This window comes from Anthonomus grandis, chromosome 11, assembly GCF_022605725.1.
Source record: "Anthonomus grandis grandis chromosome 11, icAntGran1.3, whole genome shotgun sequence".
In the NCBI taxonomy this organism is placed as follows: Eukaryota; Metazoa; Arthropoda; class Insecta; order Coleoptera; family Curculionidae; genus Anthonomus; species Anthonomus grandis.
This window is the reverse complement of record NC_065556.1, coordinates 29,038,929-29,066,181: the sequence shown is the minus strand read 5'-3', so window position 1 is coordinate 29,066,181 and position 27,253 is coordinate 29,038,929. Positions and strand designations below refer to the sequence as shown.

Here is a 27,253-nt window from a genome sequence, read left to right as displayed (position 1 = left end):
ACAAATCGTGATATTTTCGACGATTGTGAAAATTAACAAAAAGCGGTTCACTTTTAAATTATTACGTTATTACTGAAAAATTGTTCAGCTAAATTACCAAAGAAAAAGCCTGTCCATAGTCCATGAAACAAAATTTCGAAAATCCGTTGCAATTAAATATTTTATACAAACCAAAAGAGATGAAAGATACTTAAAAATGCAAGTTTGTCAAAAAACTATTATTCGTTGTTTATCTATATCTAAATTCCGTTTGCAGAAAATATTTATACAGTGGAGACTTGCCAAGTGAGTTACGAAGTGGCGATACAAGAAGCCGAAAATATCTTGTCAAAAAACAAGCCGTGGTTGCATTTCTTAAAGGATTGAATCCATTACAGTCTTACTACTGCCGAAACGCAAATGTGGCAAAACAGTACATGCCAAGTAGTTTTGGAAGTTATATACATAGATCAAAAAACCCGGAAAATTTAGTAAACTACGAATTTTTCAGACAAATGTTTGTACAAAAATTTAATATTAGCTTTGCCAGCCCTGCGACAGATGTATGCTCTCGTTGTCTACATTTTGGGGTTCAAATTCGACAAGTAGACGCTTCGCTTCTACTTTGGTCCATGGGGATCAGTAGAAATTTTCAAAATTTTTGACAGTACTACAAAAAAAATCTCCACAATTATCCAAGGAGTGCCCTAAACGCGCAGTGGGGAAGAGACCTGCCGTATCCTCACAAGGCTCTGAGTTCAAACCTTAGTCTCGGCATGGTGCTCTACCGAACATATTTTTTTTTAGTACTTCGTAAAAATTAACATCTGGAGTAAATATCGAGAGAAAAGGGAAGGTCTCATTATCTATTATAATCAGAAATAAATTTCATTGAAATATTACTTACTTATTTCTGGGTATCATGCTTCAGAGAACCATGATGTGTTACAATACACTCCGCTCTTTAATTTTAGTTTAGTAGAAAATATTCTCAAAACTTGCATATATCTTGCATAGACTCGATAGTGACGTCGTTCGTATGCTTTAGAATTGGGTGCTGGACCGCTAACTATATTGTACCATGCGTTGGCTCCCGTGGTGTCGACGGTATGACTGGTTGATTGGTACGGCTTATTTTTTGGAGTTTTTCTTAAATAACAGCGCGTTGCAGAAAAATGGTAACATTTGAAGAAAAACGGTTTTTAGTGGATTATAGCCAGATAGTGTCCGGTGATTTCAGAAAAAAAATGGTTTTCGTAGGTGTCATAGGTATGCCGGTATAAAGCGTCAAAGTTAAAAAAAGATGTAGAGCAAAAACTGCTTTACGTAGAGGACTATAGACTATGTCGAAAAATAGCTTTTAAAAAGTTCTTAAAACGCTAAAAGTTTGAAATATCTAGGTGGCGCCATTAAAGAGTTATTAAGAAAAATAGAAAAAATCGATCAAAAAAAGGCTCAAAAAGGGGTTTATATTTGTTAACACAGCTTACTTTGTGTAATACCTAGCGACATGACTAATACCTTTATCTAATCCTAAAGGATTAGACTTTCAAACAGCGTAAACAAAAAAAAAATTAAAAAAAAATTTTTTTAGTAAAAAAAAATCATTTCTCGAAAAATTCACTTTTTTTTTCGAAAAAAAAAACTTTACGTTTGAGCTCGTTTATCTCGGAAGCAGTTGCTTTTTGAAAAAAATTGTTTTAACAAAAAAAATAGCTACATTCACGTAGAAAAGGGCTGTTTTATTCGCATCATCATGAAGGTCACTGTTAAGGCCCCACAAATGTTTAAGTCCGCGAGGTACCGCGCAAAAAGTTCAAATTTCATTCACAGAAAAATCCCACTTCCAATGGGTTTTTTTTAAAAAGCGCCCTTTCTGCACTGCTTCCCATGAAGGGCTTTGACGTCAGTGAGTTTCAGAAAATTCGGCTCGGTCAGTTTTCCACAAACTGCTGAACTGTTTTCGCGAAAAAAGCAGTTTTTTGCCACGCCCGCCCCTTCGGAGTAACGTGGTCAAAATTTACATCATTACGTAGCCTCAACCTTCCCACATAAAACGGTGAAAACCAGAAAAAAAAATTCGCGATAGAAGCAAAGTTATTAACGTTTATGTGACGCGAGTCCTAAAATCTGTCAATTCTTCACGAGCACATATAAGAGCTTCGATCTTAACAAGCCAAGACAAAAAAGGAAAAAATAGATGCAATGGCAGTTAGTCGCATCCATAAATTAAAAGCAAATGCATTTTTTTGAATTGCTTCGGCGAAATAGGGAATATGAGATTGACTGTCAAAAAAATATGGTTTTGCCTAAAATTCCAGACCAGCAAACCTATTTTAGCAGGCAGCTTTATCAGTACAACTTTACTATTTGCCAGGGATCTTCCAAATCAAAACAGACATCAGAAAACAATTTTATTTACCCTTGAAATGAAATAGAACGTCCAAAGGGGTCTAATGAGATTGTTTCGTGTATTTATCAACTCCTAAATTAGCAAGTATGACCTAAAATTATTTTAATCTTTTAAACATTTTAATTAATATTTTTTCCAGGTATACAATCTGTACGCCTTTTCTGCGACGGTTGAGGGGGGCAAAACAAGAATCGATCCATGTTAGGCATGTTGATTAAGTTTTTTAGTAATTTCATTTTATATTTGTCTAGTTCCTGTCTTGGATTACTTTTAATTCCAGGATGACGTATTTGTGATGTTAAGAAATGTCGACAAATTAATGTGGAGTGCCTGGAATAAAATGAAAAATTATCTTGATCGGATGTCTGAAAAACGTGGAAAGGTATCCGGAAATTGACGTTTAATACTTGAAATGAAGTGAAAAATGACTTTAGATGCTCGGAAAAGGTGAAAAAATAATATTAAATGCTGTTTCTAGAAGATATGAAAATTTATTTGTAATATTTGTAAAACCTTGTCAAAACAACGGGTTTGGTTAAAATTTCTTCAACTTTAAAGAACCATATCTCAAATATTATCAATTCTACGACATTTGCAGTACCATCAAACCAGTCAGGAATTATCAAATTTGCTAGAAATCCGAGACAATCATCGATATCACGACGATCATTTTCTATTTTGAATAAACTCAGGATAGTATTCTATTTCCTTCACTCTTGGATTTGCAATGATGTTGCCTCTACGTCAGTTCGTTCTCGGACGTAACTGCTGATAATATCAAACTCAATAATTTCCCCAAAAAAAAAATGAATTTCTCAAATATCTCACTGTTTAACATGTAAGTTTAACATGTCTATAGACACTAGCTTTCACTATAAAACGGCAGTGTAATTTAATAAAAATTCCATGAATATCCACACTCTTTTAAACTAATCAAACAACTTTAACTACCTCAAATAAATATGGAACTGATTCAAAAAATCTTGATATTGATATTAATGAATTTATAACTAATACACCTAATAAAACGAGACTCTCAGAAACTGAAACCAGAATTTACAACTCCTTCAGACATCAATAAACGTCGCAGATAAATTTTCGTTATGCCTTTAATTGTTTTGTTTAATTTATAACTTCGTACATATTCTCTCTATGTTTTATCGAAAGTATACCTCCGAATTAAAAAAGGTGATTCTAGTTCCTATCTTGTAGATATGTCTAAGTCCGATATTTTAAAATTAAAAAAAAATAAAAGATCCAATTTTCTCTAACTTACACTTTAATTCTACTGTACTACACGGGTAAACCCGACCACATAATTCCGAAAAGACTTACATAACATGGACATCCCAAGAAGTTATAACACAAGATACAATATTCCCTCCAAACCCCCCACATCAGCGAACTATATGATACTTATAAAGAGTTCCTTGACTTCCTCAACATTTTACTTTATCAACTCAACCTATGATAATTGTTGTTGATAAAGTGCAAGTGCGAATATCGTCACGTATCGGCCGCGCAAGTAAAGTACCGTTATCCGGCCCAATTTCTACATTGACAAAAGTCGATCTGAAAAATCGTCGATTTTAGTATGTTTCGGTTAACGAAGTGGCTGTTTTTGTTTTCTTCGTTGTCCCTGGTGGTTCTGCAGAATCCCCAACAGGGTTTGGTACCGCAAGATGACAGACAAGGTACGTTTAGGTCGTTAAACTGTGCGCGGAAGAACCGTTTGTTGAAGTCGCTCTGGTGTGTTTGTGATGGAAAACTTCGAATTTATTTATTCGTGAGTAAAAAAAGACCCTTATCGCCACAGTTTCCGTAAAAACCTCCAATCCTTTCATTAATAATAGGCCTCCCTCGGACGAAGTAAAAGGTTTTCTTTTTTGTTTATTTTTCATATTTGCGGATATCTAATAGGGGTTTGATAAATATTGGATCGAAATTCGATTGAGCGGGCGGACACAGACTCTCTGCGGATTTAATTAATGTTTTTTTTTTCTTATTAGAAATAAATGACCTCTTAAAGGTTCTTAACCGGGGCGTAATTTATTAATGCGATTTTTAGGGCGTAACCTTTTAGACTGGATAGGGCTCGGCACCGGTCCAGACCAGGATCCATATTTAGCAAAGACGAACGCGCAATGTTTAAATGGAGATTTGGCCTCGTGTTTCCAGAGCAGGGCCCTGGGATCACTTGATGACTTTTTTAATCAGGTAATAAATGTTTTTTTTTTAAGAATTCCTTAATAGCTTATTATCAAAGTTCTGTTAGGATTTGAATGTTATGAACTTAAAGGAATGTTCCTTTATAGGAAAATTCATGGTACGTTTTGTATCTGAATAGATCAAGAATGTTTCGGTTTTTTAAGGAAATATTTATATGCATTGAGAAAATGCTTGAAGAACTGGCTGTCATGAAAATTAACTCATTGGAATGAGGATTTTCAATTTATCTCTTAAATATCTAAAAGCTACGAGAATATAATATTAAAGACAAAAAAATACAGTTTCTCATAATAATCCAAGTATATTCCTTGATAGCATAGATTACGTTCAAAATTCTCTAAAGATTTTTTTATAGAAAGGTTCATGGTATCTAAATCTGTTAAGAATGTATCAGTTTTTTGAGTAATTATTTATATACAATTTTAATGAATAATTTTTTTAATTGGTTCATTAGAATGACTATTTTTGAAAACGACCTTTATGGGTCTGAATAAAACTCTTTCAACTTTGAACAACTATACGTATTTTATATACCGAAGTCTCTCCCAAAGATTCCAAACTTTAAGAGTAATTTTCACTATTACTTTTCAGATTTTCCTGGCATTCCAAGTCACATTTTCGCCTGGAATTATTTTTTTTTTTATTTAAATGAATGAAATGAATACGGTGATTTGATTGTTTAGTTGAGTTCTATGTACATAGATAGTGCCACTTCATTGTAAACTTACGTACCTTGTGTTATAATAAGTTTTTGTTGAATTTTCCTTTCTTCGAGTTACATCATCTTAATTATTATAGGTCTGATGATGCTCTAGTCGAGCGAAACATGTAACCTTTGTCATTTTATTAAATGGTTCTGTGATGCTGCAGATTTTGTGTTTTATAAAATTGTATGACCAGCTTCTTTGGGTAATGGATGAGTTTTTCGAGTTAAGTAATGTTTTCCCAAGGACTCTACACTTTCTGAGGAATTTCACAAATTTTATTTATATTTATTTTAATTTTCTCAAGTTCCTTTAGGGATTTTTTCCAAGACACTAAAATAAGTTTCCGAATTCTTGGACAAAATTTGCCTTAAGAAGTGTATCCCCAATTGCCTGGAATAAATCATTTATTCATTCAAGTCGATCATTTTTCTGTAGAGTATTTCTCCTATGCCCGAACTAGTAAGGTAATTTACTAACTCTACAGTTCAAATCTTAACTGCTTATTCCTTGAGGGTCCAGTGATGTTCCACGCATTTAGGGTTATTCTCGATTTTGTCTAGGCACTTGAGGCTAAAATTTTCTTTCACGAATTTAATGTACATTTCTTCCAAAGGATCCAGACTTTTGAAAGGAATTTTAAATTTTATTCCAGGCATTTGAAATCAATGGTTCGTTCCGTAAATTTGTTAAGTATTACTCTAAAAATAGTTTAACCAGAGTGAATTTGAAGGCAATTTAAATATCTTCCAGGCTCGTTTAAAGTCTGAATGCAATAAGTTGTTTTCTTGGTTTTAGACTAGAGTCAAAATCCTTAGATGCTCCAGGTATTTGGAAGTATTCCTGGTTTTGTCCAATCACTTGAAGTTACGGCTTTCTTCTGGGAATTTAAAGTGAATGTCTTTCAAGGGGTGGAGAAATTTTCAATTTTATTTCAGGCACTTTAAGTATTTTTTTTGGCTCTAAAGTAAATTTTTCTTAAAGTTCCCAGATCCCTGAAGCGACTTTTCCCTCTAAGTAAAATGCATCTTTAATAGGAATAAAGCAATAATTTATTCCAGGCAAGTATTTCTGTATAGTTTTATTATCTTCTTCTGAATATTCCCTGGCTTAAAGTTGAATTCGATTCCAAATGCCTGGAAAAACCTTAAGTCAGTTTTTACATGCGCCATGCATTTGAATCCTAAAATTTTCCAGTATTTTCTCCTAAAAATTCCAGACTTTTAAAGACATATTTAATCTTATTCCAGGTTCCATTGACAGGTCATTCCTGTTTCTCCTTGGCATTTGAAGCATTTATCAAATATCTGTAGATACGCTCAAATTCATATGGTGATTTCTTTGAGCATTATTTATTATGGATGGAACACTATCAAGTGTCCTCGGATACGTATTTGGAGAATTTTCGATTTTAATTTAGTTACTAAAATTGACGCAGAAATTATTCCTTAAAGGCATCTTTTATAAATATTTAAAAAAATATACGCGCATGGAAAACGAGTAACATATGTGGTTAGGAATATGCCACTGAATCAAATCAGAAGGAGTACTAAACAGAAATTCAGTTATTTAAAAAAATATAAAAAGTGACCACAGCTGGAAAAATGACAAATTATTCCAGGATTTTAAAACATATAAAAAATAGCGTAAACTGCTAAAGTTACGGGAGCTTGGACTATCCAAAAATTACCTCTACTGCCTGGAAATATTTCAAAAATTACCCTTATTAATTGAGAAAAAAATCCAGAAACTTGCCTTTTTTTATAATCCAGGCACTAATAGTATAATTTTGCATTAATTTAATATAGGCAATTATTTTATAAAAATGCCCCCGTTATTATTCCCTGCCATTAATAATATTGAGAAACTATGCGTTAGAGTGAGAAGGCGATATTTTACTTGTAAAAACTGCCCCTAGTCAAAGATAACTCTGTCAAGTGACCGTGCTTTAGAGAAAGATAAGGAATAAAATTGAACGGTCTTGCGTTATAGTCCAGGTACTAATGGTATAATTTTGCATTGGTTTTTATTAATTCAAAAGTATTCTAAGAGATTGAGACGGATTGGAAGGAAAATTACAGGAGCCTGGACTATCGAAAAATTACCTTTACTGCCTGGAAATATTTCAAAAATTACCCTTATTAATTGAAAAAAAAATCCAGTAACTTGCCTTTTTTTATAATCCAGACACTAATAGTAAAATTTTGCATTAATCTTTATTAATTTAATATAGGCAATTATTTTATACAAAGCGCCTGCCTTATTATATCCTGCCCTTAATATTATTGAGAAACTATGTGTTAGAGTGAGAAGGCGATATTTTACTTGTAAAAACTGTCCCTAGTCAAAGATAACTCTGTCAAGTGACCGTGCATTAGAGAAAGATAAGAACCATGGTGTTATAGTCCAGGCACTAATGGTATAATTTTGCATTAGTGTTCATTAATTCAAAAGTATTCCAGGCGGTTAACACTGATTGGAAAAAATGGAAAATTATTCCAGGACTTTAAAGCATATAAAAAATAGCGTAAACTGCCTGGAAATATTTCAAAAATTACCGTTATTAATTGAAAAAAAAAATTCAGAAACTTGACTTTTTTTATAATCCAGGCGCTAATAGTATAATTTTGCATTATTTTAATATAGGCAATTATGTTATAAAAACTTCTGCCTTATTATATTCTGCCCTTAATAATATTGAGACACTATGCGTTAAAGTGAGAAGGCGATATTTTGCTTGAAAAAACTGTTTCTAGTCAAAGATAACCCTGTCAAGTGATCGTGCGTTAGAGAAAGATAAGGAATAAAATTTAACGGTCTTGTGTTATAGTCCAGGTACTAATGGTATAATTTTGCATTGGTTTTCATTAATTCAAAAGTATTCCAGGACTTTAAAGCATATAAAAAATATATTAAACTGCCTGGAAAAAAAAGGAAAATTACAGGAGCCTGGACTATCATAAACTACCTTTACTGCCAGGAAATATTTCAAAAATTACCGTTATTAATTGAAAGAAAAATCCAGAAACTTGACTTTTTTTATAATCCACTAATTCCATGCACTAATAGTATAATTTTGCATTAATTTAATATAGGCAATTATTTTATAAAAATGCCCGCGTTATTATTCCCTGCCATTAATAATATTGAGAAACTATGCGTTAGAGTGAGAAAGTGATATTTTGCTTGTAAAACTGTTTCTAGTCAAAGATAACCCTGTCAAGTGACCGCGCATTAGAGAAAGATAAGAACCATGGTGTTATAGTCCAGGCACTAATGGTATAATTTTGCATTTGCAGTGTTCATTAATTCAAAAGTATGCCAGGCGGTTAACACTGATTGGAAAAAATGGAAAATTATTCCGGGACTTTAAAGCATATAAACAATAGCGTAAACTGCCTGGAAAAAGAAGGAAAATTACAAGAGCCTGGACTATCAAAAAATTACCTTTAATGCCTCGAAATATTTCAAAAATTACCGTATGGGAATTTTACGTAGCATTCAAAAGAATTACGTTAAATCTCTAGAATATAATAAAAAAACACGTTTTTCAACATGATAAATTACTTTAAAGGCCTTTTAACTCGAATTAGTTAGGGAAAATGTGGACCATGTCAGTGCTAGTATGTCACCCTTTCATTCTTAAATTAACTCTGGCGGAGTACTGAACGGGCGACCTTAAAAGTCAAATATTTGACAGCGGATGAAAATGTCGTCGAATGCATAAAATACGAAAAACTACTTTTTTACTATGAAAAATTACCTTGAATCGTATTAGTTAAAAAAAATGACTTAAAAATGAGTAACATGTCAATAGGAATATATCACTATTTGAATATTCTGAAACTTGGAGGAATGTTTCTTTATGCAAAGGTTCATCGTATGTTTGGTATCTCATAGATTAAAAATGTTTCAGTTTTCTGAGTAAATATTTATATACATGAAAATGCATGAAAAGACTTGAATTTTTATGAGTAAATTATCTAATTTGCTCTTTAAAATGGCGACATTCGAAGGCTATTCCTTTAACCGATTTACGGCCAAGGATAGAAATAAAACTTAAAATTTTTAAATTATATATTTTAATTATGAAAACACACTACAGAAACACATATGTGAAATCAAGTCAAAAGAAATAAATCTGGTACTTTCTGAAATAAGTGGTGTTGCGTAAACGCATCAACGGCCTATATTGTTAAGTGATATTGCCAAAAACAGTTAGCGTGTAAATAAATAGTGCAACGCTCACAAATATAAATTGTTTGACTTCTACATACACGACATCTTCTTCGGGACTCAGGCCTACTGATTACATGTCCAGAGTGATCAATCCTCACTTCACTGGGTGGTTCTAATGGAAGTGGTCTAGCGACAAAGTTCTTTGTTTTTAATAATCGTACGGCGATGAATGATTTAAAATTCAGTTGTGACATTTTATTGTGATTCACGGTGTTGAAGAAGTTTCCAGGAATTGACAAAAGTACTATCTATTGTATTTTTAAATAGTGGCCACCACTATTTCTTACCCATCACACCACAATTTGCCACGCCATTATCATGCAAATCTACTCCTCCCATGTATTTATTATATCTTGAAATTACAGCTGGTAATGGGATTGACACTTCTTTTTTCGATTTTCTATTATATCTTTTAGCAGAAGTAAGAGGTTCTATAGGATAATGGGTACTAATTGCCGTGACAATAGAATTATCGTTCCATTTTACCAATGAAATTTGTGTGGATTCATTAAATTGGGAATCATAGGTGCCTCTTTCTTTTTTTGAAATGACTTTATTATCAACCTAAGGACAATGACTGGTTCTGTTTTCGCGAATCGTTCCTGTGGCAAAATAGCCTTTGGTTTTCAAAAGAGATAAGAGCTTGTAGGATGAAAAAAGTTATCAAAAAAGACATTATGATTTTGCGGATTTTTCACAACTAACAAAAGTTCAACAACTACAGTCGCACCAAGTCCAAGATCACTGTTCTTCTCTGCTGCTCCCGCATAAGGAATGAACTTGTAGAGGTATCCACTCGAAGAACAAATGCATCAAAGTTTGAAACCAAAACGCACAGGCTTGCCTTTTATAAACATCTTACAAGAATGGCGTCCAAAATAAGGAACCATTTGCTCATCAATAGATATGTTGAATGAAAAAATGCCAAACTGTAAGAATTTTTCATTCATTGTATCAAAAAAAGGGCGAAGTTTTGTGTACTTGTCTCCTTTATCCAGATTATTATTATGACTCAAGTGTAGATTTCGCTTGATCGATCTGAACTTATTCCTATTCATGCAGTCTCTGACAATATGCACAGATTTGTCCTCATCTAAAGACCAATACATATCTGTCTGGGATAAGCTGTGATATCCAGACAATATTAGGATCCCAAGAAAATTAAGCAGCTCTTCTCGTGATAGATGAAACTCGTGTCTGTTATTGTCCTGTGCGTATTTTTCTAAAAACTGGAAAATCAAATCCATAAGATTCTCATCGACAAATTAAAAAAAAATTTCCAACGGTGACAAACCCTCCAATTCGCCCCTAAGTTCTTGAATGTGTTCCTCTTCTTTAAATAAAGGTAAATTCTTGTGTATGAATGATCCAGATGTTCAGGTCGGGTCGGGTTGTAACTTACCGCTTTTTTTTCTAGGATTTTTCGGCGTTTTCTTGCCAAATTTTTCGTCAGATTCATCGTAAATCTCGTCTCGAACGGTGTGGATCTCGAAAGTTCCCGCTATATCTCCATTCTGGCTATTTTCGATATTTTCCGGGTCCTCTGAAAATTCTTCCTTGTCTGTGAACTTGATTTGCTCGGGTGGCATGTAGACTTGTTCTAAAACTCCAGCCTATATTTCATGCGAAAAAAGCACAATTTTTTGTAAATAAATTATAGTTGCGTATACGCATCACTGGCCATAAACGGGTTAAGTCTAAATGAAACTTCTCTAACATTAAAGAGTCATATCTCGAATACCATCAGTCATACCACTTTTCCAGTACTACCAAGTGATTCAAAAGTTACTAAATATTCTGGAAACTCAAAAAAAAAAATATGAAAATAACTAATTTTCCACGGAAAAAATTGTAATTTAAAAATTACTTGTAATTCTCGGATGACGTATTTGTAATGCCTAAAAAAACGTCGAAAAATCAGCGTCGAGTGCCTGGAATAAAATGAAAAATTACCTTGATCAAATATCTGAAAAACGTGGAAAAGGACTTAAGTATCTGGAAATTGACGTTGAATACTTAAATTGAAATGAAAAATGATAATGATAAGAAATATAGATAAAAAATGATGTTCCTGGAAGATATAAAAATTTATTTGTAATCTGTGTAAAGCCTTGTCAAAACAACGGGGCGAAATGGGCTTGGTTCAAATTTCTTCAACTTTGAAGAACCATATCTCAAATATTATCAATCCTACGACATTTTCAGTACCATCAAACAATTCAGGAATTATCAAATTTGCTAGAAATCCGAGGCAAACATCGATATCACGACGATCATTCTCTGTTTTGAATAAATTCAGGATAGGATTCTATTCCCTTCACTCGTAGATTTGCAATGATGTTGTCTCTATGTCAGTTTGGTCTTGTTTGTTCTTGGACGTACCTGCCGATAATATCAAACTTAAATAAAAATATATTTTAATTTCTCAAATATCTCATTGTTTTTCTCTAAGTTAAACAGGTTAAGTTATAGACACTAGCTTTCACTATAAAAACGACAGTGTGATTTAGTAAAAATTCCATGAATATCCAAACTCATTTCTAAGGAATATTTTCTAAAGTCAATATGGAATTCTTTTCGTTATATTTAAAATTCTTTGTAACCACTGTAAACGTAACTGGTATATTTCAGGAGATGACAAACATCCAGTTTTTCCGAGAGAGCTATGAATAACGAAGCAGCATAGCAAATTTATATTTTTTAAAGTTAACAGTGTAATAAAGAAAGCTTTTATGTGGCCTGTGAAAACCATGCAGCTTTACGGCTACGTCTATAACCATTTTATTACTATAAGAGTTTCACAATGTTACAGTTTTCCTTATACAGGGTGATTCATTAAGAATGGGCAATCTCTGAACGGGAGATACTACACACCAAAATATGGCGATTCTGCTTAGCATATCTCATACAAATGTTGCAGGTTTACGAGATACAGCGTATTTAAAGTTGAAATTTCTTAATAATTTTGTGATTTTAAGCAGTATCGTCTTGAAAATTGGCGACTTTGAAATTTTGTGGTGAATTTAGCATTATTTATACAGGGCGTTAGTTACACCCTGTTACTTAGGTAAATTACAACATATCTTTTTTGCCTAATCAGTTATGGCTAAAACGACTAGAAAATCTAAAAAGCAGTTCAATTTTAAATAAAAAAGGTACCCTTGTTTATTTCATGTAACTCTGTCAGTTTTTAAGTTACTTGCATTTTAAACATTCAGCGTAAAGAATCCTAAGCCACCTAATTTATTACATTGACTTTTTTTCAAGTAGGCTTGTGTCAGCACTTTCAGTTTTTCTTGTAAAGAAATTATATGACAATTTTAGTATCACTTAGTAAGAGTGTATTATTTGTAGTAAAAATTCTAAAATAAGAAAATGCCACGTCATAATGAATATTCCAACAGTGCGTTTTTGCTCAGTCAATTTATAGTGGACTTGGTACAGCCAGTAGGTATGTAGAATAATACCCAAATCAAAGACAACCCTATAACAAATAGTTCAGACGTATTTATTCCTCGGCTAGGCGAAACAGGGTGTTTTCGTCCTAAAACCTTAAATATGGCTCGAAAAAATATCAACGTCTAAGAAATTTTAGCTCGTATTTCGAAAAATCCAGATCTCAGTACTCGTCGGTTAAGCACGGCAACAGGAATAAGCCAATCGTCTATCTGAAAAATTTTAAAGAAAAAGAATCTTCCTCCATATCGCTATACTCCTGTTCACCTACAGTTTGCTTAATTTTTGCTTTAAAAATAAACAATTTGAAAACTAGGAATTTCCTAATAACCTTCTTTTCACCGATAAGGCGACGTTTACTAGACGAGGTGTTTTTACTTGAAGAAACAATCATTTATGAGACTCCGAAAATCCACATGCTCTAAAGAAACGACATTTTCAGCATGAATTCAATTTAAATATTTGGTGTGCTGTCATATCGGGTTTCTTTATTGGTCCTTCCTCCTAATCTGAACTGGCCCTTCTATTTAAACAGCTGTTTAACCCACTACTAGAAGTCCCTTTTTTCTCTGCCAGTACGGCGACACATGAATGGACATTTTCCTCCCCGGTGGACTGGGCGTGACAGTAAATTTGTTTGGCCCCCTAGAAGTCCAGACTTAAACCCTCTAGACTTCTCAATATGGTCACACATGAAGGAGATGGCTTACAAAGATACAATTAATTCCGTCGACAGAAAATTTAAGAAGCTGCTAATATTATCAAAAATAATCGACAAATGTTATTTAATATTCAAAGATCTTGAAGGAGACGCTTTACAAAGTGTATTGAAGTGGAAGGAGAGCATTTTGAGCATTTACTTTAAAGTTTTCTTTTAATATTGTTACTGATTGTTACTTGTTGTTGTCTATACTGTTGTTAACCAGCATAGTAGTAATTTAAATAAATAAATTCCTATAAATTCAATGTAATAAATGTGGCTTAGGATTCTTTACGCTGAATGTTTAAAATGCAAATAACTTAGAAACTTATAGAGTTACATGAAATAAACAAGAGTACTTTTTTTTTAAAATTGAACGGCCTTTTAGATTTTCTAGTCGTTTTAGCCATAACTAATTAGGCAAAAAAGATATGGTGTAATTTACCTAAGTAAAAGGATGTAACTAACGCCCTGTACAAATAATGCTAAATTCGCCACAAAATCCGTAATTTCATGACAAAACACATAAAGTCGCCAATTTTCAAGACGATACTGCTTAAAATCACAAAATTAATAAGAAATTTCAAATTAAAATTCCAACTTTAAATACCCTGTATCTCGTAAACCTGGAACATTTGTATAAGACATAGTAAGCTCAATCGCGATATTTTGGTGTGCAGTACCTCCAGTTCAGAGATTGCTCATTTTTAATGAATCACCCTGTATATAAAATGTGCAAATATTAATTCAAACAAACAATTTTTAGCCATCTTATACCCTAACTGAACGAGCGAGGGTGCTCAGACTACCAGAGCAGCATTTAAGATCTTTAGGACAAGAAAACTACGAGTATTCGTCCGCACCGCGTTCCGAAGATTCCGAATGGGATTCTCTAGTTAAATTCGGAATGAGAAAGGTAAATAAGAAACTGGCTCTATTGAAAATAATAAATAATAAAGTCCATTAAGCATATGCCGCAGCTGCTGCAACTGACACATCCCATTTGTATTTTAGGTCGAGAAATTTTTAAAATCCACCGCGATAGAAGTGGATTTCGATAGCGAAGTGACTGAAAGGGGTCGTTACGCGCCCCGTTTTATCGACGAAATCGCCGACGAAATTGACGTAATTGAGGACAAAAAAGATACGATTTTTAGTAAGTTATTTAATATGACTCTGGCGCTCATTGGTAGAACATCTTATTGAAAATAGTCGTCTACTTTTTCTTTGTATACGTCAAAGTCTAGAACTTATGTAACACGTGTTTCGACCCTAAAGGCATCATCAGACCTGACCGTTTACCATTTTTTCAGGAAATCTTGGAAAAATGTTCAGTGCTGATCCTAGACCCTAAATTTAAACCTAATTGCCTGGAAAAAATTTTTGGAGAAAATACTGGAAAATTGTTCAAGGAGTCCCAAATATTAAATAGTTTCCAAATTTTATATACTAAAACCAAAAAAACACACACACGGTTTAAGTAAGAAATTATTTTGTTTCTCATAAGCGTTTCTGTAATAGAAATACCAATTTCTTAGCTATCTTAGATATCCACAATTTATTTAGGGCCTCCTAAAACTCAAATTTGCAATTAATTTCCTACTCAATTAGACTAATTAATAACCAAGAAAACAATTTATTCGTTTGAGAAAAATATCAATATCTTGATTTTCATTACTAGGATCTCAATAATTTTTTCAGGGAGTTTCTTGAAAAGCCCTTGGAGTATCCTGGAAATCTATAACTACAACATTTTATTTACTAGAAATCAAGCGATTCAGTTACCAGTAAGAGAAAATATCAATATCTTGATTTTTAGTGTATAATTTTAGGAATTCTTCCAAGAAAAGCTAAAAGGGCCATTAAGGTATCACAGGAATCCATTACAATATTTTAATAACTACGAATTCAAAGATTTACTTGCCACTAGGAAACAAATTATTTTATTTCTTCCAGGCACTCCAGTAAGTCTTAATCCTTAGTATATGGATTTTATATTAGATTTTACTAATATGGAAATGGTTTCCACGTATAAATTTAGGAAATCGTTAGGAAAATCTGGAAGATGATAGAAATAGGTTCAGTTGCCTGGACGGAAAATACTTTAACTGCTTAAACAATACAAAAACAAGAGATTGTTAAAGATAATTTTTCTCAAATGGTTTTTTTCAAATGCCTGGACGAAATTTCATATTATTTTAAGAAAAACTGAAAAATTATTCAAGTGGTTCAAGAGTTGGCTACTAAAGGTGATCAATTATTTTACTTCTCACAGGCTCTCCTGTAATAAGAATTTCCATATCTTTACTACTAACATATCAACTTTATCTACGCAATCCATAAATGGCCGATAATTTGCAACATTTTTTGTACAATTTACCGTAGTCATTGATTTTTTTTCAACAACAAGATTTTCAAAAAATTACAAGTTTGGTCAAAGTTTCAAATTTATATTATGATGAATGATTTTCTTGTTCAACTATTTCTAAAATTGTAGTATTGTAGTTGTATTAAAATTGTTGCAAATTATCGGCAATTTATGGATTGCCTAGATACGGTTGATAAATTAGTAGTCAAGATATGGGATTTTTTATTATAGGAGAGCCTGTGAGAAGTAAAATATTTGATCACCTTTAGTGGCCAACTCTTAAACCTAAAACTAATATAAAACTTCTTCCAGGCATTTGAAAAAGTCCATTTTAGAAAAATGATCTTTAACTATCTCTTTCCTTGTTTTTAGATTATTTAGGCAGTTAAAGTGTTCTTCTTCCAGGCAACTGAACCTATTTCTATCATCTTCCAGATTTTCCAAACGATTTCCCAATATTATACGTCAGAGGTATTTTCATATTACTAAAATCTAATAAAAAATACTAATATCCATATACTAAGGATTAAGATATTGACTTACTGGAGTGCCTGGACGCAATAAAATAATTTGACTCTAATTGGCAACTGAATATCTTGATTTCTTATAAATAAAATATTGTTATTATTGATTTCTGCAGTATTCCAATGGTTGCTAAGACTTAAATTTCGTTCGCTGAAAATTAAGATATTGATGTTTTTCTCACTAAAGTGCCTGATATAAATAAAATAAATTGTTTTCTATTGGCAAGTAAATATCTTGATTTTTAGTGGTTAAAATGTGGTAGTTATTAATTTTTGGAATACTTTAATGGTCCTATTAGCTTTTTTTGAAAGAATTACTAAAATTCATGCATCAAAAATCAAGATATTGACATTTTCTCACTACAGTGCCTGGAAAAAATAAAATAATTTGTCGCTTACTGCTAACTGAATCACTTGATTTCTAGTAAATAAAATATTGTAATTATAGATTTCCAGGATACTCCAAGGGCTTTTCTAGCAACTTCTGAAAAAATGATTGAAATCCATATACTGGAAATCAAGATATTGATATTTTTTTTACTCGAATAAATTGTTTCCTAGTTTTTCCTTGGATGTTATCAATGAAAAATACGGTCTAACGGTGAATCCGGAAAGCAACCAATCGAAAAAGTAGCAATTAGAAAACGTTGCTTCATACACGTATAATACCTAGGCACAACAATAAACGACGATTGGGACCATATTAAACCTTTTTAAACACCATGACCTTAATCTAACATAATCTTTTCGGTGTTGCATTATGGAGCAGAATCATGGACACTTATACATAGAAAAGCTTGATGCATTAGAGATGTGGCTATATCGACGAATACTTAAAATACCTTGGACAGCCATTGTCACAAATGTTAGAGTGCTCAAGAAAATAAAAAAGATATGATAATCATAAAGAAGGTCAACACTAAAAATGTTGAGTACTTAGATGACATGAGCTACTTCTTTAGGGGAGAGTCTTAGGACCGAGAAGACCTGGAAAAGAACCTCTTGGTTAAAGAATTTGTGAACTTGAGGCTAAATACCACAATGGCCGGTCTTTTCAGGGCAACTTTTTAAAGGTTAACGGCTGAGCACTCAAAGAAGAAGAATAAGTTGAGTGATTTCTTCTAGGAGTTTGAGAAAAAGCAATTTCCAAATGATCCAGGAATTAAACAATGATGTTTAAAAAGAGGGAAAAATTCAGTGATTTTATAGCCCATTAAGAGTTTTTTCCTGCGTAATTGAGTAAACTACCTCGAAAAAAAATAATATTTACCTTTTCCAAATCAATAACGTTCCAAAGCATATCGACCAAGCTGAGGAAATTAATTACAAATTTGAGTTCTAGGATATGGTTCTACAAATATAAATCGTGAAAATCATTACAATGATAACTAAGAAATTGGTGGTATTTCTATTATAGGAATGCCTATGAGAAACAAAATAATTTCTTACTTAAACACTAGTGCATTTTTTTGGTTTTAGTATATAAAATTTGGAAAATAGTTAATTTTTGGTGTTTCTTAAAAGATTTTCCAGTCTTTTCTTCAAAAATATTAAATTTCTTCCAGGCAATTGAAGCTATTTCTATCATTTCCAGCCTTTTCAAATTATTTCCCAATTTTTTTCTGGTTAATTATTCATCTAATTGACTAGGAAATTAGGTTTAAATTTGGGGTCTAGGATCAACACTGAACATTTTTCCAGGTTTTTCTGAAAAATGTTGAAAATCCTAACAATGATTCAGTCAATAAATTGGAATTCTTAATACTTTTTTCTTCAAATGCATAAAAGGATGGAGGAAAAATCTTCTGAAAAAATTGAGTAAATACCTCTAATAATTCTTGTTTAAGCCTCAGAAGTGTATGTTCTAGTCATTTTGGACTATAGCTCACATAATTGGCTGTAACTCAGTTATTTCCTAAGCTACAAGGGTCGTTTATATATCAAACTATTTGCTGAGAAACACCCTAACTCACAGTGAAATTCACAATAAAGTGCCTGAAATAGTTTTTAAAATATCGTGCTTGGAATGTCGATTTTTGGTAGAAAAAAGTTTCATGTAAGCCTGTAAGAAATAAAATAATTTCTAACTTTTAGTAGCCAAAATTATGCAATTCTTAGTTTATGAAAGCTTTTCGAATTTTTCCTCAAAGAAAAATGAAATTTCTTCCAGGCAATTGGACCCGTTTTTATCATTCTCCAGGCTTTCCAAATTATTTCATAGGTTGTTCGTTGGTTGTTTATTGACTAGGAAATTTATTTTAAATTTAGAGTCTAGGAGGAAAAGTGGACATTTTTCAGGCCTTTCTGAAAAAATTGTGAAAATCCTTGCAATGATGGTCAAGAAATTAGAATTCTTACTATAGGAGTGCCTATGAGAAACAAAATAATTTCTTACTGAAATACTAGTGCATGTTTTTGGTTTTAGTATATAAAATTTAGAAAATGTTTAATTTTTAGGAATCCTTGAAAGATTTTTTCCAGTCTTGTCTCCAAGAATATAAAATTTCTTCCAGGCAATTGAATCCATATCTATCATCTTCCAGCCTTTCCAAATTATTTCCCAGTTTTTTTCTGGTTATTCATTCATCTAATTGACTAGGAAATTAAGTTTAAATTTGGGGTCTAGGATCAACACTGAACATTTTTCCAGGTTTTTCTGAAAAAATTTTGAAAATCCTTACAATGATTTAGTCAAAAAAATTGGAATTCTTAATACTTTTTACTTCAAATAAGTAATAAAAGGATGGAGCAAAACTCTTCTGAAAAAATTAAGTAAATACCTCAAATGGTTCTTGTTTAAGCCTCAGAAGTATATTTTCTAGTCATTTTGTACCATAGCTCACATAATTCGCTGTAACTCAGTGATTTCCTAAGCTACAAGGATCGTTTGTATATCAAACTATTTGCTGAGAAACACCCTAATTCACAGTAAAATTCACATTAAAGTGCCTGAAATAGTTTTTAAAATATCGTGCTTGGAATATCGATTTTTGGTAGAAAAAAGTTTCATGTAAGCCTGTAAGAAATAAAATAATTTCTCACTTTTAGTAGCTAAAATTTGGCAATTCTTGGTTAAAAAAAAGGTTGGAAAAAAAATGAAATTTCTTTTAAGCAATTGATTATTTCTCAGGTTTTCTCTGGTTGTTTATTACATTAATTGATCAGGAAATTAATTTTAAATTGAGAGTCTAGGAGAAAAACTGAACATTTTCCCAGGCTTTTTTAAAAAAATTGTGACAATCCTTACAAGGAATTGGAATTCTTACCATAGAAGTGCCTATGAAAAAAATATTATTTTTTACTAAAATACTAGTGCATGTTTTTGGTTTTAGTATATAAAATTTGGAAAATACTTAATTTTTGAGATTCCTTGAAAGATTTTTCAGTCTTTCCTCCAAAAATATAAAATTTCTTCCAGGCAATTGAAATCCATTTCCATCCTCTTCCAGACTTTCTTAACGATTTCCTAATTTTTCCGAGCAACTTTATTAGTCTAGTTGTCTAGGAAATTGATGGAAAACGCTTTTTCACAATTAGAGAAATTGTGAAAATTCTTGCAGTGATACTCAAGATATTGACATGCTTATTAGAGGACTGCCTGTAAGAAATAAAATAATTTCTCACTTTAGGTGGTCGAAATTTGGCAATTGTTGATTTTTTTAACATCGTTTAAAAGCTATTCCATTATTTTCTTATGAAAAAAAAATGAAATTTCTTCCATGTAATAATTTTCTGTGATTCAGGAGGAAACTATAAGTTATTTCCCCATTTTGTTAAACCGGATTTAATTTTTCCTTAATTCCTCTGAAACGACTTTTTAGGAATCCTCCGACAGTCTTATTATATTTTAGAGAGTGCACTTAAGAAACTCAAAAATTCTAATAGCACCCTTATTATATATTCTCCTTAGCAGACTAAACATAACTTACTTGACTTCTATCTTCTTAAAAGCTTAACTACAAAGTAAACTGCGGATACTGTATTTCTCACTCTTTCTAACTTTCCAAGCTACGTAGCTCGAAAGGTTCATTAAAAAAAACTATTCGCCGGCAAGCAATTTAATTATTCTTTTTTTCTTTGCTTATTTTAGAGCGGAAACAACTTAAGAAACTTTTTATCCCGATGCTGCTCATTTTGAAACTGTTCAAGTTGAAGTTGCTGCTGTTTTTGCCGCTGATTTTGGGCCTGGCCTCGTTCAAGAAGTTGCTGAGTTTCTTTGCTATTTTAGTACCTGGTAAGTTAGAAATTTGTTTATTATTGGAATAATAGATTGTTGATTTTTCGTTTTTAGGTTTGATTGCTTACTTTAAGTTTTGCAAGCCCAATTTCCCTACTAATTTTGGACCTACGCAGTTTGCCGGACCTCACTATTCATCAGCTGGAGTTGCTTATGGTCAACATTATAGGTGTGTACAACTGTTTTGTTAACCTAACGGTAAAGTATCATGGATAAAATACCTGTGTCCTAAAAATTAGAAATTCAAGCCTATATTTCTATAATAAACTTTATAGTTTTTAGACTATAAATTAAGATCTTGATATTTACTCACTGGAGTGCCTGGAAGAAATTAACTAATTTGTCTCTTATTGGCAACTGAATCACTTGATTTTTTCAGGAGTCCAAGTTTAGTCCAAGCTAAAACTTCTAAAATAGTTACATTGAAGAAAAATTTTGGATCCGCCAGATATTCATTTTAAGGTCTAAAGAACAAAATATTAAAATATATAATATTCAAAAGAGAATTCTTTGGTATTTAAAGATTCAAGGATTCAAATAATCCAAGATCAAATTTCAAAATTATCGACATTTTTGTGTACTAGCCTCACAGAAAGGTATTTTATTATCAAGAGGATTACTCGTTTTAAACTCTAAATTCCGAGGAACTTTTAAATCTATGCGCATAATAATATTCTAGGAATCTCGTTAAGAGGCCAAATTAGTCCAGGCTCAAATGTCAGAAATATTTGCTTATTTTTTTGTATACTGTAAATTTGTAAAATCTTAAATATATTTTTACGAATAAAGGGATAAGTCTTTTCTGACTCAACAAAGAGACTCAAATAAGTGCCAGAAATGAGATTTTCGAGGTTCCCTTTTTCAGGATCTTTCAGCACCATAACAATAACCTGAACTTCTTGAACAAACTCCTTCTTAACCAACTCTGAAACGATTCAACGATGTTAAAATAATGACAGTGACCCGAGTTTGAATGCCTAAAAACCGTCTGCTGCATGCCTTAGTACTTTTTGAAAGAATTCTCTACATCTCACGGCCACGAATATATAGGAAATAAATACCTAAGAAACATAATAATTCAAGTTGATTATTTTCTGTGTACAATCAAATATCTCTGTAACATCGCGTGAAGCACGTAGTCCGTAATGCGTCTCAAGTATAAGCAAGTTACTTGTTTACGAAGAAGATAATACTTTCTGTAATATTTAAAACATTTTCTAATTTAAAAATAATCCCTATTTGCTTTCGGAGAATTTCGGATGGATATATTAATATACATATTCTACAACTTCTAGATAAATATGTAATACTCATAAATGTGTCCTTCTATTAAGGCCATTAAAGGTTCCATGAACATTTGCAAAGAAACATTGTATGCATATTCCCTCAGAATTTCTATTTATAACACATTAATCCAAATTTAATTTGCTTGCTTCAGATTGATTGCCTGAGTTTGAAAATTGAGAAAAATCCAATGTTTCTCTCAATTTTAACGTGAATTACCCTAAATGTGTTAAAAATAGGGTGGAAACTATATGATAATGAAGTTGATTTTTTATTAATTTTCAAGTTAAATTTAAAAAAAGTTAGAAAATCATAATACAAATATTTGACCAAAAAAACAAGAAAATTGATGAGATGAACACACTTTACTTTAAACGCCTGAACTAGACAATAAGAGAGATGACAATGGTAGATGTCTAGTTTCATCTCACTCTCGCAAAAAGAGAACAAAAAAAATGTTGCGATGAAAAAAATTTATATTAAACACTTGGACTATAAAATGAGAGAGATGACACTAATGAATCGTTATTTCTATCTCACTTGCGCCTATTTTAAGTTAATGGGTCAATTTTGGCTAAGTTATCTCAGTCTAGGAGTTTTTCATAAAAAATCTCATTAAAGTGAATTTTTTATTCATTTTCAAACAAGTTACAAAAAAAAAGAGAAAATCAATAATTAAAAATGTAGGTAAAAAAAGAGAACAAAAAAAATTGCGATGAAAAAAATTTATATTAAACACTTGGACTATAAAATCAGAGAGATGACACTAATGAATCGTTATTTCTATCTCATTCGCGCCTATTTTAAGTTAATGGGTCGAGTTTGGCTAAGTTATCATAGTCCAGGAGTTTTTCATAAAAAATCTCATTAAAGTTAATTTTTTATTAATTTTCAAACAAGTTGCAAAAAAAAGAGAAAATCTTTAATTAAAAATTTATATTAAACACTTGGACTATAAAATCGGAGAGATGACATTAATGAATCGGTATTTCTATCTCACTCGCGCTTATTTTAAGTTAATGGGTCGACTTTGGCTAATTTATCCTAGTCCAGGAGCTTTTCATAAAAAATATCATTAAAGTGAATTTTTTATTAATTTTCAAACAAGTTGCAAAAAAAAGAGAAAATCTTTAATTAAAAATGTATATTAAACGCCTGGACTATCAAATGAAAGAGATGGTGCTTGAAGATGGCGATTTCGGTCTCACTCGCACCCATTGCGAGCAAAGTGTCGACGCTGATTCTGTTTCCTTAGTCCAGGCGTTTTTAATAAATAATCTCATCAAAGTAGATTTTTTGTTAATTTTTAAATAAATTTCAAAAAAAAAAGAGAAAATCACTAATTAAAAAGTGAACAAAAAAAATATTGCTATGAGAAAAATTTATATTAAACACTTGGACTATAAAATGAGAGAGATGACACTAATGAATCGCTATTTCTATCTCACTTGCGCCTATTTTAAGTAAATGGGTCAATTTTGGCTAAGTTATTCTAGTCCAGGAGTTTTTCATAAAAAATCTCATTAAAGTGAATTTTTTATTCATTTTTAAACAAGTTACAAAAAAAAAAAGAAAAAATCATTAATTAAAAATTTAGGTAAAAAAAGAGAACAAATAAATTGCGATGAAAAAAATTTATATTAGACACTTGGACTATAAAATGAGAGAGATGACACTAATGAATCGTTATTTCTATCTCACTCGCGCCTATTTTAAGTTAATGGGTCGACTTTAGCTAAGTTATCATAGTCCAAGCGTTTTTAATAAATAATCTCATTAAAGTGAATTTTTTATTCATTTTTAAACAAGTTACCAAAATTGAGAGAAAATCATTAATTACAAATTTAGGCGAAAAAAAATTGCGATGCAAAAAATTTATATTAAACGCCTGGACTATCAAATGAAAGAGATGGTGCTTGGAGATTGCGATTTCGGTCTCACTCGCACCCATTGCGAGCAAAGTGTCGACGCTGATTCTGTTTCCTTAGTTCAGGCGTTTTTAATAAATAATCTCATCAAAGTGGATTTTTTGTTCATTTTTAAACAAATTACAAAAAAAAAAGAGAAAATCAATAAATTAAAAATTTAGGCAAAAAAGAGAACAAAAAAAATATTGGGATGAAAAAATATGTATTAAACACTTGGACTATAAAATGAGAGAGATGACACTAATGAATGGTTATTTCTATCTCACTCGCGCCTATTTTAAGTTAATGGGTCGATTTTGGCTAAGTTATCCTAGTCCAGGCGTTTTTAATAATAATCTCATCAAAGTGGATTTTTTATTCATTTTCAAACAAGTTACAAAAAAAAAGAGAAAATCAATAATTAAAAATTTAGGAAAAAAAGAGAACAAAAAAAATATTGCGATGAAAAAAAGTTATATTAAACACTTGGACTATAAAATAAGAGAGATGTCACTAGTAAATCGTTATTTCTATCTCATTCGCGCCTATTTTAAGTTAATGGGTCGACTTTGGCTAAGTTATTCTAGTCCAGGCGTTTCTAATAAATAATCTCATCAAAGTGGATTTTTTGTTCATTTTCAATCAAATTATAAAGAAAAAAAATCATTATTTAAAGGTATAGACAATACAAGAGAGAAGAAGCAAAAGAAAATAATGCGATGAAAAAAAAATTACATGAAACTATAAATTGAGAGAGATGGCACTGGTGAATGCCTACTTCTGTCTCAATCGTACTCATTGCAAGTAAATTATCGACGTTGATTCTGTTTTCTTAGTCCAGGCGTTTTTTATAAATAATCTAATTAAAGTAGATTTTTTATTAATTTTCAAATAAATAAAAAAAAATCACTATTTAAGTATTTAGACTAAAAAAAAGAAGAAACAAAAAATGCGTGAAAAAAATACATTTGGACTATAAAATGAGAATTAATGAATCGCTATTTCTATCTCACTCGAACCCACTGCAAACTAACTGTCAATATTGATTCTGTTTTCTTAGATCTTTAAAGAAAAAGAAAACCATGGGCAGAAAAAATTTACCTTAAACGCCTGGACTATAAAATGAAAGAGCTGGTACTGGTAGATCACGATTTCGGTCTCACTCGCGCCCATTGCAAGCAAAGTGTCGACTTAATCCTGTTTTCTTAGTCCAGGCGTTTTTCATAAATATTCTAATCAAAGTAGATTTTTTATTAATTTTCAAATAAATTAGAAACAAAAGGAAAAATCATTATTTAAGAATTTAGACCAAAAAGAAAGGAGAAACAAAAACATGCGTTGAAAAAAAATACATTTGAAGTATAAAATGAGAGAGATAGTGTTGATTAATCGCTATTTCGGTCTTACTCGAACCCATTGCAAACTTACTGTCGATATTGATTCTGTTTTCTTAGTTCTTAAAAGAAAAAGAAAACCGTTGGGAAGAAAAAATGTACATTAAACGCCTGGACTATAAAATGAAAGAGACGGTACTGGTAGATTGCGATTTTTCTCTCACTTACACCAATTGTAAGTTGATTGCTTGAATTTGGCTAAATTTTCTTAGTCCAGGCGTTTTTTACCACAAATCTGATTAAAGTAGAGGTTTTTAATAATTTTCAAATAAATTACAAGAAAAATATAATTTAAACTAAAAAAAAATTAAAGAAGCGAAAACCACATAAATAATGAGACAAAATAAAATTACATTAAACATTTGACTATAAAATTAGTGTCGCTATTTGTGTCTCACTCCCATCTATTGCAAGATAACTGTCGACGTTTACTCTATTTTTTAGTCAGGGCGTTGTTCCTAAATAATCTAGTTTTCAAATAAATTACAAAAAAACATATGGGCAAAAAAGAGGAAACAATAAGATTAATGAGATAAAATAAAATGACCTTAAAAGCTCGGACTATAAAATGAAAGAGATGAAAGAGATGTTTCAGTCGCACCCATGGCAAATTAATGGATCAGTACTGCCTAATAAAAAAATTTTTTTATAAATATTCAGATAACCAAATTACGATAATAATTTTCTTATGACTTTAACGTTATATAAAGTCGGATGAAAAACGATAATTTCAATTGTCACTTTTATCCTTTACAAACAAAAGGGCAGCAAACAAACCTCACTAAACAATTGAAAAATCTAATTAAAAAAAAGGGCGGATTTTGCAGAAATCCCCAACTAAACTCTTTTTAGGATTTATTGGGGCCCTTTTATTTATGGAAAAACTCGATTTTTTTAATAACAAAAACCACACCGAGTGGTTACAGCCAATTAAAAAGTTTCCAAAATTAATTTTTCAGGGAACAACCGAGTTTCGCGCAACCCCAAGTGTACCAGGAAGAATATTCGCCCTCCCACGGGAACGGATTCAGTTTTAGGGATGAAAATGCCGCCCAACATTTATCCTATAACGGATGGAACGGCCAATTTAGGAATTCCGGGAAAGATATTCAAGCCGAACCGGAAACGTCATCAAAGAAGTCAATTTTGCCTGATTCCTAGAAGATTATTGTACTGTTAATTTGTGATAAATGAGTGTGAGTGAGAAAGAAGAAGAACAATATTCAAATACATCTTCATATTTAATAGCAGAATCAATAGTGTAAAAAGTGACATTTATTTATTTTTAAGTATCGTATTTATAGCATAGTATTTATGATAAGACAATACTCTTTGTAAATATAATTAATTTTTTATAATATTTGATTTTTATTTAAAGCCTAAAATTGATCTAAATGAGGGTAAATGTGGGTTCAGGAAGATATTCCTAGTTTAACATAACTAATTAAATTTGCCAAAATGTACATAAAGGAAACTCTAATATTACCCAAAATTATTAGGCAAACATTTCCTATACATTAATAGCTTTATATGTAATCCCTGCATGATTCAATGAAAAGTGGAAAATGATAAAGACTTGTCTATTTAATGCCAAAATCAATATTAAAATAGACAAACAAAATTCGTTATGAGAAACATAAGATGCATCGATTCTTGGCGCATTGCTTCATTTTACTGCGACCTGCATTAGTAAATTGCCAATAAATTTAAAAACGATGCGTCTTTGGATGTTGCTCCTTGTTTGCCCCATTAGAAATATTAGTAAACTTTTTTTACAAATGGAATTGTATTAAACTTAAAGGAAATAGTTATTTTGGCT

The 27,253-nt window shown here is 31.5% G+C and overlaps 1 protein-coding gene across 1 annotated transcript; it reads left to right on the top strand.

Annotated features, from left to right (window-relative positions):
- The first annotated feature begins 3,843 nt into the window (after positions 1–3,843).
- Positions 3,844–26,792, top strand: LOC126742088 (uncharacterized). Its single transcript, XM_050448624.1, has 7 exons — positions 3,844–4,086; positions 4,461–4,609; positions 14,487–14,636; positions 14,735–14,876; positions 20,703–20,846; positions 20,904–21,018; positions 26,394–26,792. The coding sequence occupies exons 1-7, from the start codon at positions 3,987–3,989 to the stop codon at positions 26,593–26,595; spliced, it is 1,002 nt and encodes a 333-aa protein (XP_050304581.1). The 5' UTR covers positions 3,844–3,986; the 3' UTR covers positions 26,596–26,792.
- The last annotated feature ends 461 nt before the right edge of the window (positions 26,793–27,253 follow it).